At 43.1% G+C, this 19,689-nt stretch overlaps 1 protein-coding gene across 1 annotated transcript in view; it reads right to left on the bottom strand.

Moving 5' to 3' along the window:
• Nucleotides 1-552: 552 nt before the first annotated feature.
• LOC115102076 (plexin-D1-like) overlaps nt 553-19,689 on the bottom strand; it is a 127,305-nt gene continuing 108,168 nt past the window's right edge. The window contains exons 28-36 of the mRNA XM_029621637.2: nt 17,231-17,334; nt 16,515-16,578; nt 15,455-15,489; nt 14,465-14,569; nt 13,719-13,882; nt 13,469-13,616; nt 5,501-5,641; nt 3,770-3,844; nt 553-1,875 (exon numbers count right to left, since the gene is read on the bottom strand). Of these exons, the coding sequence (XP_029477497.1) occupies nt 1,759-1,875; nt 3,770-3,844; nt 5,501-5,641; nt 13,469-13,616; nt 13,719-13,882; nt 14,465-14,569; nt 15,455-15,489; nt 16,515-16,578; nt 17,231-17,334 (953 nt within the window). The 3' untranslated portion in view covers nt 553-1,758. The remainder of the gene's footprint in view (nt 1,876-3,769; nt 3,845-5,500; nt 5,642-13,468; nt 13,617-13,718; nt 13,883-14,464; nt 14,570-15,454; nt 15,490-16,514; nt 16,579-17,230; nt 17,335-19,689) is intronic.

Below are 19,689 nucleotides of genomic sequence, written 5' to 3'. Positions count from 1 at the left end.
CATCACATTTCTGATATGCTGGGTGCCCTATGCCACCGTGGCTTGGTACATCTTTGCCAACCAGGGCACCACCATGATGAGGCCGAGCTGGTTAGCTCTTAACCCTAGGCTCGGGCCAGGTTCTGAGTGTCAACAGATGGACCCGCAAAGAAACTCGTGTGTGTGTGTGTGTGTGTGTGTGTGTGTGTGTGTGTGTGTGTGTGTGTGTGTGTGTGTGTGTGTGTGTGTGTGTGTGTGTGTGTGTGTGTGTGTGTGTGTGTGTGTGTGTGTGTGTGTGTGTGTGTGTGTGTGTGTGTGTGTGTGTGTGTGAGAGAGAGAGAGAAAAGCTCTGGAGACCAGTGTTTATACTGTAAAGGTAAGGATGGTACATGTGTCGTGGAAATAAAGTTGTTGAATATCCTGCAATAAAAATGTGAACTTTCTTTTTCATACATGTCTCACTCATAGGGGAGCATTTACAGGACTAGTGTTTCTGAAACAGTCCAGATGCCTGTTGGGTGGCATGCACAACCAGTCAACAAAGCACTAACAAAACACTCCATCACTGCCCTGTGGTTTACATAGGTATTGATGAAAACAGACATTTTAATACTGGTACGAAACAAAAATGTCAACATTTTTACCGTATTATAGCTCTGTAGTAGCATTTATTTTCACAAACGTTGACAATTGTCATTTTGGCATCACAAGTACGGTCAAGTCAGACAGTTGTCCCTCTGATTAACTGAAGGTCATAGTTTTACTCTAAATGTCCCTCTTGGTCATAATCTACCTTCATTCTCAGTCACAAAACAGTTCAACCTGCCTTCACATAAACACATCACATGTAATTCTTCCCATTGAACTACACTCCATCTGATCCAACATAGTCCAGTCTCTTTGCAAACAGGTCTGTGGCACATTAAACATCAGCTAATAAATCCTCTCAATACTACTCTACTCCTGGAACCCATCACCAACCTGCAAAGCACATTGGGACTTGTAGTTCAAAGCACCGTTGGAGTTCTTTGCCATTTCCACCAATCAAACCTGAGAACAGTGCAGGTTGTAAGAAGATGGGAAGAGTTTCTCATTCACATATTGTTGAACAGGCCACTCAGAAAACATTAGAACAGATCTATAAATATTGCTATGGACATTTACAATACAGTACAGTGCATCATTGGCTCATCCTCCAACAGAAGGGGGTCAGTGCGTAAAATGGCCACCGGGGCTCCAGGTCCCAGAGGCTTTGACATCATCCAGAATAAGGCCCATCTCCCAGTGCCTCCATCTCTAACTCTACTATGCTTCAGGTCAAAGCAGTGTGAAACCAGAGTGAGTGTGAACAGGCAAGAAGCCAGATTGGGTGGATATCCAAGTGTGAGTAGAAGAGTCAACCCTCACCCACACAAAGACATAATCCAGAGATTCTGCACTTGATATAAAGGACGTGGGTTTCAATTCTTCAGTATCTCAACATATGCTTAGTCCAAGGTACGTTTCTGAGGACATTTCTTAATCCATGGTACAGTGCTCCCAATCAGGTTTCTGAGGCAGTCTTGGGTTGAGGTGGTACAGTAAATCTCAAGCTGCCATCTCTTCCAGTCTTAAAGCAAACTATTTCTTAAAGCAAAGAGTTCCTTCTTGTCTTTGGGCTCTATAAACTCTATAGACAGAAGGGATATTTGGAGGGAAGATAGACAGGGGGATTTCTAGATCCTGTACCCCAGCTAGGGCGGAGGCAGCCTGGGGGAATGGTCTGGGGTGGAGGGAGACTCAGGCCTCACTGCTGCACTCATAGATGTTGTCCTCCACCAGAGCAATGACCTGCTCAAACTTGTGGTGCAGCTGAGTACGCTTCGCTGTGGGGTTGGACTCCAGAGCACTCACCACCTGACCGAGAGTGAGAAAAAAAAAAGTTCAGACAAAGGCAAAAACCTTTAAAAAAAGTATCTACCCACAGTTAGAGAATGAGAGCTGGAGAGATAGATAACGAGTGAGAGAGAAATATAAAGAGAGAAAGACTACTTTCAGTATCCCTCAAGCGATCATGCATTCTACAGCATAGGACAGAAACTCAACCACCTGCCAGGACAGAGAAAGAGAGTACTTCAGCAGTTCTTCAGCCTTCACGCATGCCTCTCCCCCACAAAAAGCCTTTCCTGTTCACAAACTATTTACAAAACCAACATCTGCGCTGCCTTTCAAGCCTGATAGTTGTCATGCGTTCAGTGGGTGTTACTGGCAGCGTGTGCCCAGCGAGAGGGCTGAGTGAGAGAATGTGTAATCAGGGGTGATTCATAGAGAGTCCCAGGGAAACCTCTGAACCCCTAGTGTCTGCTGGTACAGTAGAATGGCAGTGAACAGCTAAACACTGTTATGATGAGGGCCCTCCATTAACACACAATCACTGTCTCAACCCACTCCATGGAACAGTAGGGGTGTGTGTGTGGGGGGGGGGGTCTCATTTACCCGATAGGGGTGGTTGATGATGAGGTATTGTGAGGTAAAGGTAAGGGTTGTGGTGGTGGAGAGTTGAGAAGAGGGTGTCACAAGCCATGTGCTGTTGGCTATGTATTTAGTTGAGGAGGTTTAAGAGAATATAGTTCAGGTCTTAATATATATTTTTAAAGTTAAGAACAAGTTCTTATTTACAATGATGGCCTACCGGGGAAGAATGCCTTGCCTTGTTCAGGGGCAGATTGACAGATTTTTACCTTGTCAGCTCAGGGTTCGATCCAGCAACTTTTTGGTTACTGGCCCAATGCTCTAACCACTAGGCTACCTGCCGTTCCGTATGCTGTTGGTGTGGAGGGATATTTTGGATCTCCTGGGTTGGTTAAGGGCTTGTGAGTAAGCATTTCACTGTAAGGTCTACTACACCTGTTGTATTTGGCGCATGTGACAAATACAATTTGATTTGATCTTTAAGGACACGTGATTTCCTGTACTGACGCTTCATGCCCTGATTTTTTCTCTTTCTCTCTCTCTCAATTCAATGGCTTTATTGGCATGGGAAACATATGCTACCATTGCAAAAGCAAGTGAAGTAGATAACAAAATTGAAATAAACAATAAAAATGTACAGTAAACATTACTCACAGAAGTTCCAAAAGAATAAGACATTTCAAATGACATATTATGTCTATCTACAGTGTTGTAATGATGTGCAAATAGTTCAAGTAAAAAAGGCAAAAATAAATACATGTAAATATGGGATGTATTTACAATGGTGATTGTTCTTCACTGGTTGCCCTTTTCTTGTGGCAACAGGTCACAAATCTCCCTGTTGTGATGGCACACTGTTGTATTTCATCCAGTAGATATGGGAGTTTATCAAAATTGGGTTTGTTTTCAAATTCTTTGTGGATCTGTGTAATCTGAGGGAAATATGTGTCTCTAATATGTTCATACATTTGGCACGAGATTAGGAAGTGCAGCTCAGGCTCCACCTCATGTTGTGGCAGTGTGCACATAGCCTGTCTTCTCTTGAGAGCCAGGTCTGCCTACTGCGGCCTTTCTCAATAGCAAGGCTAACCTCACTGAGTCTGTACATCCCTTAAATTTGGGTCAGTCACAGTGGTTAGGTATTCTGCCACTGTGTCCTCTCTTTGTTTGGGGCCAAATAGCATTCTAGTTTGCTCTCTTTTTTTGTTGTTAATTCTTTCCAATGTGTTCTCTCTCTCTCTCAAATCCATCTGGAATAAAGTCTGGTGATAAGGCTGGAGATGGGGCCAGTTAAAACGTGTCAAACAGCTAATCCAGGTCAGTGGTAGTGGGATCTTACCTGGTTCCTGTATTTCTTGGCGTATTTGTAGATCTCCGTCAAGGCCAGGTTGGTGTTGAACTCATTTCTGTATTTCTGCAAAACGGAAAACAGAGTGAGCGTTTCCTCACAATATCAATCCTTCAAACTTTGTCAGCTCAAAAAGCAATAGACAGATACAGATTCAATGTTGTAGCACGGTTAACCTCTTCAACCTATGGGGGCGCTATTTAATTATTGGATAAAAAAAACGTGCCCGTTTTTAGCGCAATATTTTGTCACAAAAAGATGCTCGACTATGCATATAATTGACAGCTTTGAAAAGAAAACACTGACATTTCCAAAACTGCAAAGATATTATTTGTGAGTGCCCCAGAACTGATGCTACAGGCGAAACCAAGATGAAACTTCAAACAGGAAATGAGCAGGATTTTTGAGGCTCTGTTTGCCAATGTCTCCTTATATGGCTGTGAATGCGCCAGGAATGAGCCTGCCCTTTCTATCGTTTCTCCAAGGTGTCTGCAGCATTGTGACGTATTTGTAGGCATATCATTGGAAGATTGGCCATAAGAGACTACATTTAGCAGGTGTCCGCCCGGTGTCCTTTGTTGAAATTGCTGCATAATCTACAAGCTGCACGCAGTCATCCAGTGATTTGAGAGGAGAGAGGAGACTTCCACGAACGATATATCATGAAGAGATATGTGAAAAACACCTTGAGGATTGATTCTAAACAACGTTTACCATGTTTCAGTCGATATTATGGAGTTAATTTGGAAAAAAGTTTGGCGTTATGATGACTGAATTTTCGGGTTTTTTTGGTAGCCAAACATGGCGCAGAAAACAGAGCGATTTGTCCTGCACAAATAATCTTTCAGGAAAAACTGAACATTTGCTATCTAACTGAGAGTCTCCTCATTGAAAACATCCGAAGTTCTTCAAAGGTAAATGATTTGAATGCTTTTCTGGTTTTTGTGAAAATGTTGCCTGCTGAATGCTAACGCTAAATGCTACGCTAGCCTGCAATAGCTATCAATACTGTTACACAAATGCTTGTTTTGCTATGGTTGAGAAGCATATTTTTGAAAATCTGAGATGACAGTGTTGTTAACAAAAGGCTAAGCTTGAGAGCTAGCATATTGATTTAATTTAATTTGCGATTTTCATGAATAGTTAACATTGTGTTATGCTAATGAGCTTGCTGATAGATTTACACAATCCTGGATACAGGTTTTTTTCTTAGCTAAACATGACGCAGAAAACGGAGCGATTTGTCCTGCACAAATAATCTTTCAGGAAAAACTGAACATTTGCTATCTAACTGAGAGTCTCCTCATTGAAAACATCCGAAGTTCTTCAAAGGTAAATTATTTTATTTGAATGCTTTTCTGGTTTTTGTGAAAATGTTGCCTGCTGAATGCTAACGCTAAATGCTACGCTAGCTATCAATACTGTTACACAAATGCTTGTTTTGCTATGGTTGAGAAGCATATTTTGAAAATCTGAGATGACAGTGTTGTTAACAAAAATCTAAGCTTGAGAGCTAGCATATTGATTTCATTTCATTTGCGATTTTCATGAATAGTTAACGTTGCGTTATGGTAATGAGCTTGAGGCTGTATTCACGATCCCGGATCCGGGATGGCTCGTCGCAACAGGTTAAATGCAGAGACAGTCCGCCACCAAGGCTAACAAATTACATCTATTAATCAATGAATTAATACTTTTATTGATCTGCCACCCCTCTCTCACCCGTGACTCCTCGGCCAAGTGGGCATTCATCTCCTGCTCACTCAGTGGCGCCATCTCATGGATCTGTTTGTAATAGCACTGTACCCTCTTCTTGTATTCTGGGATCTCCTTGGCATACAGCAGCTTGTTAGTGGGAGAGTCCTGAAACCAGAGAAGAAGTCCTCTTTAGTCAAAGTAACCTCCAGAAAGACAAGTCCCATAGACGGCCTCATAGAGAAGTGAGATTTGAAAATTCATAATAAGACCATTTAGTCAACACCTTTGAGCACAAATCATCCAGCCATCACAATTGTATATTCATCCAATGTCTGTCATGTTTTTGAATGATGTGATGACATCATCGCTGCTCACGCTACTTTCTGTGTGGACTGAGTGCTAGTGATTTGTCAGTTTGGCAGAGTAAACCAGATGCAACCCGGATATAGACGGTGCATGAATCTGCGTATGCGAACATGAGTAGAATACGTTGAAAACAATGGTCGGCCATCTTTTATAGCTCAGTGGTCCAGTCTCGCGCCAGTATATGGTGAATGAGGTCGATGGTCAGTGAGTTGTTAACATGACTGTGGGCAGCATGGTCTGTGGTCATGGTGTGGTTGGTCTATGGAAGCTTCTCTAATGTCAAACATGTAAGGTGTGTTGTACCGCATGGCAGCTCTCTAGGCCCTCTACTCTTTTCTATTTTTTACCAATGTTCTGCCACTGGCATTAAACAAAGCATGTGTGTCCATGTAGGCTAATGATTCAACCATATATGCATTAGCAATCACAGCTAATGAAGTCCCTGAAACTCTTAAAAAATTGTTACAGTCTGTTATGGAATGGGTGGTCAGTAATAAACTAGCCCTGAACATTTCTAAAACTAAGAGCATTGGTTTTGGTACAAATCATTCCCATTGTTCTAGACCTCAGCTGAATCTGGTAATGCATTGTGTGGCTGGTGAACAAGTTGAGGAGACTAAATTACTTGGTGTTACATGATGTAAACAGTCATTTTCAAAACATATAGATTCAATGGTTGAAAAAATGGGGAGAGGTTTGTCCGTAGTAAAGAGATTCTTTGACAGCACACTCCAAAAAGCAAGTCCTGCAAGGGTCTTTTCACAGTCCCCAAATCCAGAACAAATTCAAGAAAGTGTACAATATTATATAGAGCAATTATTGCATGGAACTCTGTTCCATCTCATATTGCTCACATGAACAGCAAGCCTGGTTAAAAAAAAACTGTAAACCAACACTGCACGGCACAACACCTCTCCCTATTTGAACTAGATATTTTGTGTGTTGTATTGAAATAAACAGTTGAAGACAGAAGTTTACATACACTTAGGTCGGAGTCATTAAAACTTGTTTTTCAACCACAACACACATTTTCTCGTTAACAAACTATAGTTTTGGCAAGTCGGTTAAGACATCTACTTTGTGCATGGCATAAGTCATTTTCCAACAATTCCAACAACATGGGACCACGCAGCCGTCATACCGCTCAGGAAGGAGACGCATCCTGTCTCCGAGAGATGAACGTACTTTGATGTGAAAAGTGCAAATCAATCCCAGAACAACAGCAAAGGACCTTGTGAAGATGCTGGAGGAAACAGGTACAAAAGTATCTATATCCACAGTAAAACGAGTCCTATATTGACATAACCTGAAAGGCCACTCAGCAAGGAAGAAGCCACCGCTCCAAAACCACCTTAAAAAAGCCAGACTACGGGTTTGCAACTGCACATGGGGACAAAGATCGTACTTTTTGACGAAATGTCCTCTGGTCTGATGAAACAAAAATAGAACTGTTTGGCCATAATGACCATCGTTATGTTTGAAGGAAAAAGGGGAAGGCTTGCAAGCCGAAGAACACTGTAACGACTCTCGTCGGAAGGCAGGGGCCAAGCGCAGCGTGGGAAGTGTTCATGATAATTTATTTAACAAAAACACTCCAACAAAATAACAAAGTGAAAAACCGAAACAGTTCTGTCAGGTGCAGACACTAAACAGAAAATAACTACCCACAAAACACAGGTGGGAAAAAGGCTACCTAAGTATGATTCCCAATCAGAGACAACGATAGACAGCTGCCTCTGAATGGGAACCACACTCGGCCAAAAACAAAGAAGTAGAAAACATAGAAATAAAGAAACTAGAATGCCCACCCTAATCACACCCTGGCCTAACCAAAATAGAGAATAAAAGCCTCTCTATGGCCAGGGCATGACAAACACCATCCCAACCATGAAGCACGGAGGTGGCAGCATCATGTTGTGGGGGTGCTTTGCTGCAGGAGGGACTGGTGCTCTTCACAAAATAGATGGCATCATGAGGAAAAATGTATGTGGATATATTGAAGTAACATCTCGAGACATCAGTCAGGAAGTTAAGCTTGGTCGCAAATAGGTCTTCCAAATGGACAATGACCCCAAGCATACTTCCAAAGTTGTGGCAAAATGGCTTAAGGACAACAAAGTCAAGGTATTGGAGTGGCCATCACAAAGTCCTGACCTCAATCCCATAGAAAATGAATGGGCAGAACTGAAAAAGCGTGTGCGAGCAAGGAGGCCTACAAACCTGACTCAGTTACACCAGCTCTGTCAAGAGGAATGGGTCAAAATTCATCCAACTTATTGTGGGAAGCTTGTGGAAGGCTACCCAAAACGTTGCCCCAAGTTAAACAATTTAAAGGCAATGCTACCAAATACTAATTGAGTGTATGTAAACTTCTGACCCACTGGGAATGTGATGAAAGAAACAAAAGCTGAAATAAATCACTCTCTACTATTATTCTGACATTTCACATTCTTAAAATATGATATGAAGTGATGATCCTAACTGACCTAAGACATGGATTTTTTACTAGGATTAAATGTCAGGAATTGTGAAAAACGGAGTTTAAATGTATTTGGCTAAGGTGTATGTAAACTTCCCACTTCAACTGTAAGATATGTGTGCCTTTTTTCTGTCTTTGAGCTGTTGTTGTCTATTAATGTTCTGTATTATGTCATGTTTTGTGTTGGACCCCAGGAAGAGTAGCTGCTGCTTTTGCAACAGCTAATGGGGATCCTAATCAAATACCAAATACCAACAAATCTATGGTTGGTGTATGGTCCATGGTCACAGCGAGTGGTTGGTGTTATCACTGTGTGATAGGTCAGCACCTCCCTGTGCTGAGACAATGAAGAGAGGGCCAATGGTTTCCTCTCTTCACAATAGGAAAGTTAAACAACCAGGCCAGACATAACAAATCATATCCACAGCCACAGAGAACCAGGCCAGACATTTGTATTTATTTATTTAACACTTATTTTACCAAGTGAGTTGATTGAGAACACATTCTCATTTACAGCAACGACCTGGGGAATAGTTACAGGGGAGAGGAGGCAATGAATGCGCCAATTGGAAGACATGACAAACCATGTGCACAGCCACAGAGAACCAGGACAGACATTGACCATGTCCACATCTACAGAAAACCAGGCCAGACAAAAACCATGTCCACAGCCACGGAGAACCAGGACAGACATAATAATCCATCCTTCTACTTACATCTGCTACTTCTACAAGATACTGACAGCATTTACAATGGTACTGAACACATTATTCAATCTTTAAGAAAGCTTCACTTGTAAGGTATTTTGTTGAGCATATAGACATGCATTTGTGTGTGTGTGGTATCGCGCCTAGGAAGACTCCAGCCACTGTCCCTCCTCATGATAGGGATCCCTCTCTTCCTGTCCACAAGGTCATTTCCTATGGTTCCTCCATCTGCCTGGCGACCCCCTGTGACCCCTAGCACCCCCCACCCCTCCCTCCCTGTCTGCAGGACACCAGATAAGGTTTCTGTGGAAACAACTCTGTTTCCAAGCCTTCTCTCAACCTTGCAGAGCAACGGCTAATCCAGATCCCTTACTGACCTGTCCTGTCCCCTGACCACCAAACACACACACACACACACACACACACACACACACACACACACACACACACACACACGTTAATCCAGACCTTTCCTGCCCTGCTCTTCCTATGCTGACCACCCAAGCAGAGAAAAGAGTTAAGTCTCCACTCAGACAGTCTAATACCTTTCTGTCCTATCTAAAGAACAGAAAACATCTATACACAGACAGCACAGCTGACGACACCAAGTCTTCCCAATAACAGACAGAGAAAAAAGGATCAGATGAGGATCCTGATGTTTTACAGTGCCATGGTGTGTGTGTTTCTGTGTTTCTGTGTTTCTGTGTTTCTGTGTTTCTGTGTTTCTGTGTATTACATGTTTGAGGTGTGTGCATTGGCTCTCTGGCAATGAACAAGTGGAATAAATCATAATGCTTTGGTTTCATCTGAAAGAGCAGCATTAAGTATCTCTGGGGAGGAAGTCAGTCAAAGAGACAGGAAGCAGAGTGTATGCTATGGGTCGCAGCTTCAGAGGGATGAGACTGTTTGTGGGAAGTGAGGACACTGAAACACACACACACACACTTTGAAGAGTGAATTCCTGGTGCCCATGACCTTGGCTGAGCAGACTGGGCTGAAATATCATGAGGAGAGGTAGACAGACAGACTGGAGAGAGGAGGGGAAGGGTTTTGGCAGGGACTGGGGAGGAATGTGGAGATAGGTGATGACAGTGAGAATCATTTTGGGAAAGTGTGTGTGTGTGTGTGTGCGCGCGTGTACGTTTGTGTTTAAGTATACTTTATGTTTGGTTTGGTGTATTTGGATCCCCATTAGCTTTTGCCCGAAACAGCAGCTATTCTATCTGGGGTCCACACAAAAACTACAAAACATGACAAGTAACAAAACACAGATACACAGACAAACAAGAACAGTAACACACATTTTTTATACAACCATATAAGAATAATAAAAATAAAAAATAATTATGTAGATTGTGTGTATTAGAGTGTGATAGAGTGTGTGTTTGTATGTGTGTCATTTCACAGTTCCTATTGTGAAATGACACAATAGCTAATTTTGCTGTTTGTTTGAGTAATTGGAGATGGAAGGGAGTTCCACCCGAAGAGAGCCCTAGTGTCATGTCTTGTGGGTTATGTGTGGGTGTCTGAACTATATGTCATTTGATTATGCAGACACATTTTTGTCACAGTAATACACTCAGCAGGACCCTGTCTTTCATAAATATCCAAATAACTTCACAGATCTACATTGTAAAGGGTTTAAACACTGTTTCCCAGGCTTGTTCAATGAACCATAAACAATGAATGAACATGCACCTGTGCAACATGCAACGGTCGTTAAGACAGTAACAGCTTACAGACGGTAGGAAATTAGGGTCACAGTTATGAAAACGTAGGTCACTAAAGAGGCCTTTCTACTGACTCTGAAAAACACCAAAAGAAAAATGCCCAGGGTCCCTGCTCATCTGTGTGAACGTGCCTTAGGCATGCTGCAAGGAGGCATGAGGACTGCAGATGTGGCCAGGGCAATACATTTCAATGTCCGTACTGTGAGACGCCTAAGACAGGGCTACAGGATGATCAGCTGATCGTCCTCGCAGGGGCAGAACATGTGTAACAACACCTGCACAGGATTGGTACATCCAAACATCACACCTGCGGGACAAGTACAGGATGGCAACAACAACTGCCTGAGATACACCAGGAACGCACAATCCCTCCATCAGTGCACAGACTGTCCGCAATAGGCTTAGAGAGGCTCTGACTGAGGGCTTGCAGGCCTATTGTAAGGCAGGTCCTCACCAGACATGACCTTTATCGCCTATGGGCACAAACCCACTGTCGCTGGACCAGACAGGACTGGCAAAAAAGTGCTCTTCACTGATGAGTCGCATATTTGTCTCATCAGGGGTGATGGTCGGATTCGCGTTTATCGTCGAAGGAATGAGCGTTACACCGAGGCCTATACTCTGGAGCAGGCTTGATTTGTAGTTGGAGGGTTGGTCATGGTCTGGGGCGGTGTGTCACAGCATCATCGGACTGAGCTTGTTGTCATTGCAGGCAATCTCAACGCTGTGCGTTACAGGGAAGACATCCTCCTCCCTCATGTGGTACCCTTCCTGTAGGCTCATCCTGACATGACCCTCCAACATGACAATGCCACCAGCCATATTGCTCGTTCTGTATGTGATTTCCTGCAAGACAGGAATGTCAGTGTTCTGCCATGGCCAGCAAAGAACCCGGATCTCAATCCCATTGAGCACGTCTGGGACCTGTTAGATCGGAGAGTGAGGGCTAGGGCCATTCCCCCATAAATGTCCAGGAACTTGCAGGTGCGTTGGTGGAAGAGTGGGGTAACATCTCACAGCAAGAACGGGCAAATCTGGTGCAGTCAATGAGGAGGAGATGCATTGCAGTACTTAATGCAGCTGGTGGCCACACCAGATACTGACTGTTACTTTTGATTTTGACCCCCCTTTGTTCAGGGACACATTATTCCATAGTCACATGTCTGTGGAACTTGTTCAGTTTATGTCTCAGTTGTTGAATCTTGTTATGTTCATACACATATTTACACATGTTAAGTTTGCTGAAAATAAACGCAGTTGACAGTGAGAGGAGTTTATTTCGCATTGAAACTAAACGAGAAGCAGCTAATTTCTCGTCAACCCCCAACCAGGAAAGGCCGGCTTGCATGATATTGATGTGTGTTCTGTATGTGCAATTAAAAGGGTAAGGTGTACTGCTATTCTTTGAGCCAGCAGTAGCTTTGCTAGTTCTTTCCTTGCTGCACTTGACCAAATTACCAGACAGTAATCAAGATGGGACAAGACCAGAGACTGAACAACTAGTACAGTTGATGTTTGTGTCAAAAACACAGAACATCTTCTTGTAACAGACATACCCCTTCCCCATCTTCACAACAACTTTGTCAATATAACTTGACCATGATAACTGGCCATCCAATGTCCAAAGGAGTTTAGTTTCCTCAACTTTCTCAATGGTCACACCATTTATGCACAACCCCAGTTGAGATTTAGGTCTTAAAGAATGTTTTGAACCAAATACAATGCTTTCAGTATTAGATGTATTTAAGACCTATTTATTATTAATCACCCATTCTGATACTTAGAGTAACTCCTCATTTAGAATTTCAGTAAGCTCACTGGCTTTGGATGCTGACATGTAGAGTGTGGAATCATCTGCATACATAGTAATTATGTAGCTTTGCGTAAGACCCGTGGCAAATCAATTGTAAAAATAAATAAATAGAGAAGAGTAATGACCCAAGGCAACTGCCCTGAGGGACACCACACTGTACATATTTCATCTTAGAGAAGCTTATATTGGATAAATAACTCTCCAACAATGTGATGGCAGGTGATCTAAAGCCATAGCAAGTGAGTTATTTCAATAACATTTAAACATTTTATTTTATGTTAATTTAACTACAGTGGGGAGAACAAGTATTTGATACACTGCCGATTTTGCAGGTTTTGTAATTTTTTTAATCGTAGGTATACTTCAACTGTAAGAGACAGAATCTAAAACATTACTGCACCTGTACATAGCCCACCTATAATTTAGCCCAAACAACTACCTCTTTCCCGACTGTATTTAATTAATTAATTTATTTATTTTGCTCCTTTGCACCCCATTATTTTTATTTCTACTTTGCACATCCTTCCACTGAAAATCTACCATTCCAGTGTTTTACTTGCTATTTTGTATTTACTTTGCCACCATGGCCTTTTTTGCCTTTACCTCCCTTATCTCACCTCATTTGCTCACATCGTATATAGACTTGTTTATACTGTATTATTGACTGTATGTTTGTTTTACTCCATGTGTAACTCTGTGTCGTTGTATGTGTCGAACTGCTTTGCTTTATCTTGGCCAGGTCGCAATTGTAAATGAGAACTTGTTCTCAACTTGCCTACCTGGTTAAATAAAGGTGAAATAAATGTGCAATACAGTGTGTCTTTGTAACCATGTGAATGCATTGAGTGTGATCACTTAACAGTAATTGTTTATACATGTGTAATGTGTGTGTCTCACCTTGCCCAGCTGCAGGTCTGAAACGGAGCAGGCATCTATGAAGGCCTGGGCAATGACAGACAGACAGGCGTCCATGTGGTCCGTCTTTTCAATGTCAAACACAAACTGAGGGTTCTTCAGGATGTTCACCCAGAAACGCAGAGGTAAACTATAGAGATGAGACAACATTATGTGAGCTTCATGAACATCTTGCATTATGGATACTGTACTGCTTCATTGATGAGTAGATGCATCTCGTTCCCCAAGCTACCAGTTGGTCTTCCAGATGTGCAGGGTGTCGGGGTCGGTGATGCCCCTCTTGTCCGCCTGCTCCTCCAGGAAGTCAAAGAAGTATTTGATTGCCAGCGGCGGACGCTCTGCAGGAATACTGAGGATGGCCTGGAACAAGTCATCGAGGAACTTCTGCAGTGTTCCCTACGAAACCACAACACAGATGGGATCAGACATGGAACCAGAATTGGATTGTTTGGAATTCTGGGATTGTTTTTTACCTTTATTTAACTAGGCAAGTCAGTTAAGAACACTTTTTTCCCCTTATTTGTTCCCACCTTGTCAGCTCAGGGATTCGATCTTGCAACATTTTAGTTAAAAGTCTAACGCTCTAACCACTAGGCTACCTGCCGCTCCATGTCACTGTAAATAGAACTGATGATGGATTGATTGTCAACGATGATGGAACGATGCCTCTGCTTTAGCCAACTACTTGAGTTGTGACTGTCATGCAAAACTGTTTAGGATCACAATCGTACTAGTTTGGGAATCATGATGATGATGATCTTAAAAATAACTTGTATTTTTGCATTTAAGCCTCAATTTTGGATCTGTGTGTGTTTCCATCTCTCTAAGTATGCTCACAATTGACATGATAAGCAGTTGGCTAGCTGAAGCAGTAACAGATGGGCATCCAGGAAAGGCTGGCACTGCTTTCTGTTACTGTTCTGGTTGTACACTGGGGCTCATTCAAGATGGCTGCCACACTGTGGGTTGTGTGCTTACCTTGGTGGAGAGGAGGCGGGTTAGGTAGATCTCAGGGAGGACCTTCTTACGATGACTCTGTCTGTGGGACTTCTTATTCTCAAACGGCTCATCATGAGGCAAGACCTGGAAGGGCGGGGGCAGAGGTTAGAGGTCAGGGTACAAAAACATCCAATCAGCATGGTGGGGATATAACCGAAATCTAAATAGGAATCTACTACGGAGGTGTGACTAACATTTGACAGGGAGATTAAATTAAAACAAGTGTTCTTGTACGAGAGTTTCAGTTTATACTTTTACCATTTCAAAATGTTTTCACTCACTTCTAAGTACTGAACACAACCCAGGAACGACAGTGGGGATTTATGAGGTCTGACTAACATGATGTCACTTTATGAAATGCTGCAAGGGACATTGCAACATTTTGGAAGTTTCTCTGATTGCTGTACAGTAAACCAGTATGAGGTGTCTAACATGCTCCTACAGGACAGGGGTGTGGAGGTGGAGGAGAAAGAAAGGACGCTGTTGGTTTCACTCTACTGAGCCAGTCCAGGCCAGCACACCATAATATGAAGTGCTACATCAACAAATAACTGCTCAAGAAATGACTAAAGCTATTCTCTCAGTGAAATGTATGCCAGAGAACTCATTTTTTCAAACTGAAAGTTAGCATATCTGAGTCTGAGGTTTTTCAATGGCTTATGTGGTATTAGTGCTGTCATGTTCTTTCCTACATGCATGCGCTCACACACACTCTTATGAAAGTGTGTAGTTAGTGATTTATTGCTCAGGCGATCCCTGTGTCTGTCTGCGTTAAACTGAGTTCTCTCTGAGACCAATGGGGCTGATGACAGACTGAATGGGGTTAATAGAGGTGAATGAGAAAGCTCTCTGTCCGTGTGTGTGTGTGTGTGTGTGTGTGTGTGTGTGTGTGTGTGTGTGTGTGTGTGTGTGTGTGTGTGTGTGTGTGTGTGTGTGTGTGTGTGTGCGTGTGTGTGTGTGTGTACTTACCAAATGGACATATTTCTCTGTGTCCAAGTCTTTGGCTGCAGAGGGAGAGAAAAAAACAGAACAAAACAATGAGAGAAGGAGAGAGTGAGAGAGAGAATGAAAGAAGACCGGAGGGGAGACAAGTAATAGACAGAAAAAAAGGAAGCCTCATGAAGAGACAGAGGTTTATGGAAATCAAAGAGAGAGTGTAATTAGAGAGCGATGAAAAAAAAAAAGATTATGAGTGAAAGAATGAGAGAGAAAAGCTGAAAAGAAACAGAGAGAGGCAGACAGAGTCTGTGATTGGTGCTGGAGCCAGTGTAATGAGTTTATAATGCTCACGCATTGTCAGACCAGAGGTTCACTCTCTCCCTGGTTTAAACACACGCACGTGTGAGCACACACAAACACAGCCCAATAGTGGCTGTGCTCTCATTACTCCAGGCCTAGTATTGGCAGGACAGGCCGGTTTTAGCTAATCACAGAGAGGGGGAAAGGTGTTTTACATTAGTCAAGGTGTACTACAAATCCATTAGGCCTGGCCTTTGAGCTGCTGGCCCAGTTTGGACCACTTTAGCTTGTCTCTGGCCCAGTATGAATTAGAGGACAGGCCCTAATCATTGGGATGGACAGAGCAGTCTGTCAGAACCGAAGTCCTGTTCTGGATGAGGTTAGCAGACCCTCCCAAACTGAACCGGAACGTTGACGGCCCAGCAGAGGAGTCAACTGTTCATGCTTACGGATACTGATATAAACCATGCTGTTGAAAAGTCTAAATCCACTGTGTGTGTGTGTGCCTGTGTATCAGTGTGTGTGTGTGTGTGTGCATGCTTGTGTGTATGATTAAGTTAGTGTGTTTATGTGGATACAGCATGTTTGTGGTTTGAAATTAATGTATGTCTGTGGTTTGGTGTGTGTATATATATATATATATATATATATATATGTGTGTCTAATGTGCTCAAGATGAGATGAGTGTATGCGGTTTTACCTTAATAAAGTATGTGTATATGTTTTTTTAAGCATGTAGGGGTGTGTGACAAGGTGACAGAGTGTGTGTGTGTGTGTGTGTGAGACCTACCTCTCCCCAGGGTGTTGTCTCTCTTGTCTTTCATGCTCATGGCAAATGACGCCCCCTCTGGGATCTGGAGGTGGGGTTAGAGGTCACAGGGTCAGGGGTGAGAGACATGGGGCACAAGAACTGGATCATTAACCGCTGCCTCAGGGTGTGTGTGTGTGTGAGAGAGAGAGTTTGAGTGTTTGTGCGTGTGTGTTTTGGGGCGGTGGGCTCATTAAAGTCAACACAGTGAAATGGATTGAACAGCATTGCCAGTGAACTGAAACTGTTAGTACATGCTGTGCCTCGCTGCCTTCCCAGCACTGACTAAGCAAAGCACTTAACAGCACAGGTAACAGGGTAAATGTTAGGGGTCACTGCCCAGCTGTTTACACACACACACCGAAATACTCTGACACATACCAAACATACCAAGACAATAGAAAGTGCAAAGACACAGATACTCACAGACAATGACACACTGCATGTGTATGATCAGACAGACAAACTGCACATAGACTAACACACACACAGTCACCCACACATAAAATTTATGTGGCACCCATTGAGCAGTCAAGATGTCAACATATACAGTGACTTCTCACCCTCACCTCTCTTACACACACACACACACACACACACACACACACACACACACACACACACACACACACACACACACACACACACACACACACACACACACACACGGGGTGTGTATGATGGGAGCAGATCCTTGCCTGGTAATGTGTGACTGTGTTGAGTTTCTTCCTGCCATCCTCCATCACAGAGGTGTTATCCAGGTCCTGGAGGATCCTGCTGTTACTACCAGAAGCAAACCACTCTGCAGGAGAGGAGGAGGGGGAGGCAATTCATGTAATGAATGTTTAAATGCATTTAGCCTTCTACTGTACTGTACTAGCTTCATGTCAAGGACTAGAGTCACCCGAGCCATGAACCGTTCACTCTGGTACCATCTGGAAAATGTTATCGGAGCATCAGGTCTTGGACCAACAGGCTCTGAGACAGCTTCTACCACCAGGCCATCAGACTGCTGAACAGCTAACCCTATCTGTTGCCCTGCACCCTAGAGACTATTTTCACCTCAGAGACAATCTGCACATTAGAGACTATTTTCACCTCAGAGACAATCTGCACCTTAGAGACTAGTTTCACCTCAGAGACAATCTGCACCTTAGAGACTAGTTTCACCTCAGAGACAATCTGCACCTTTAGAGACTATTTTCACCTCAGAGACAATCTGCACCTTTAGAGACTATGTTCACCTCAGAGAGAATCTGCACCTTAGAGACTATTTTCACCTCAGAGACAATCTGCACCTTTAGAGACTATTTTCACCTCAGAGACAATCTGCACCTTTAGAGACTATTTTCACCTCAGAGAGAATCTGCACCTTTAGAGACTATTTTCACCTCAGAGACAATCTGCACATTAGAGACTATTTTTACCTTAGAGACAATCTGCACATTAGAGACTATTTTCACCTCAGAGACAATCTGCACATTAGAGACTAGTTTCACCCCAGAGACAATCTGCACATTAGAGACTATTTTCACCTTAGAGACAATCTGCACATTAGAGACTATTTTCACCTTAGAGACAATCTGCACTTTAGAGACTATTTTCACCTCAGAGACAATCTGCACATTAGAGACTATTTTCACCTCAGAGACAATCTGCACCTTAGAGACTATTTTCACCTCAGAGACAATCTGCACCTTAGAGACTAGTTTCACCTCAGAGACAATCTGCACCTTAGAGACTAGTTTCACCTCAGAGACAATCTGCACATTAGAGACTATTTTCACCTCAGAGACAATCTGCACCTTAGAGACTAGTTTCACCTCAGAGACAATCTGCACATTAGAGACTATTTTCACCTCAGAGACAATCTGCACCTTAGAGACTAGTTTCACCTCAGAGACAATCTGCACCTTAGAGACTAGTTTCACCTCAGAGACAATCTGCACCTTTAGAGACTATTTTCACCTCAGAGACAATCTGCACATTAGAGACTATTTTCACCTCAGAGACAATCTGCACCTTTAGAGACTATTTTCACCTCAGAGACAATCTGCACCTTTAGAGACTATTTTCACCTCAGAGAGAATCTGCACCTTTAGAGACTATTTTCACCTCAGAGACAATCTGCACCTTTAGAGACTATTTTCACCTTAGAGACTTTTGCACCGATGCACCGACTCTCCACAATTCCAACCCCCCCCCCCCCCACACACACACAGCTGTTCTATTATATACTATGTATTTAACTGCATGACCAAGACACTAGCCACTTTATGTTTGTAAATACAGTCATACTTGACATAGCACATTCATTATATATCCTATTGTTCATTATCTATACTGTATACCCTATTGTTCATTATCTATACTGTATATCCTATTGTTCATTATCTATACTGTATGCCCTATTGTTCATTATCTATACTGTATATCTTATTGTTCATTATCTATACTGTATATCCTATTGTTCATTATCTATACTGTATATCATATTGTTCATTATCTATACATTTTTACATTTACATTTAAGTCATTTAGCAGACGCTCTTATCCAGAGCGACTTACAAATTGGTGCGTTCACCTTAAGACATCCAGTGGAACAGCCACTTTACAATAGTGCATCTAAATCTAGTAAGGGGGGTGAGAAGGATTACTTTATCCTATCCTAGGTATTCCTGAAAGAGGTGGGGTTTCAGGTGTCTCCGGAAGGTGGTGATTGACTCCGCTGTCCTGGCGTCGTGAGGGAGTTTGTTCCACCATTGGGGGGCCAGAGCAGCGAACAGTTTTGACTGGGCTGCGCGGGAACTGTACTTCCTCAGTGGTAGGGAGGCGAGCAGGCCAGAGGTGGATGAACGCAGTGCCCTTGTTTGGGTGTAGGGCCTGATCAGAGCCTGGAGGTACTGAGGTGCCGTTCCCCTCACAGCTCCGTAGGCAAGCACCATGGTCTTGTAGCGGATGCGAGCTTCAACTGGAAGCCAGTGGAGAGAGCGGAGGAGCGGGGTGACGTGAGAGAACTTGGGAAGGTTGAACACCAGACGGGCTGCGGCGTTCTGGATGAGTTGTAGGGGTTTAATGGCACAGGCAGGGAGCCCAGCCAACAGCGAGTTGCAGTAATCCAGACGGGAGATGACAAGTGCCTGGATTAGGACCTGCG

This window comes from Oncorhynchus nerka, linkage group LG20 (assembly GCF_034236695.1).
Source record: "Oncorhynchus nerka isolate Pitt River linkage group LG20, Oner_Uvic_2.0, whole genome shotgun sequence".
Lineage (NCBI taxonomy): Eukaryota > Metazoa > Chordata > Actinopteri > Salmoniformes > Salmonidae > Oncorhynchus > Oncorhynchus nerka.
This window is presented reverse-complemented; position numbering and strand designations above follow the sequence as displayed.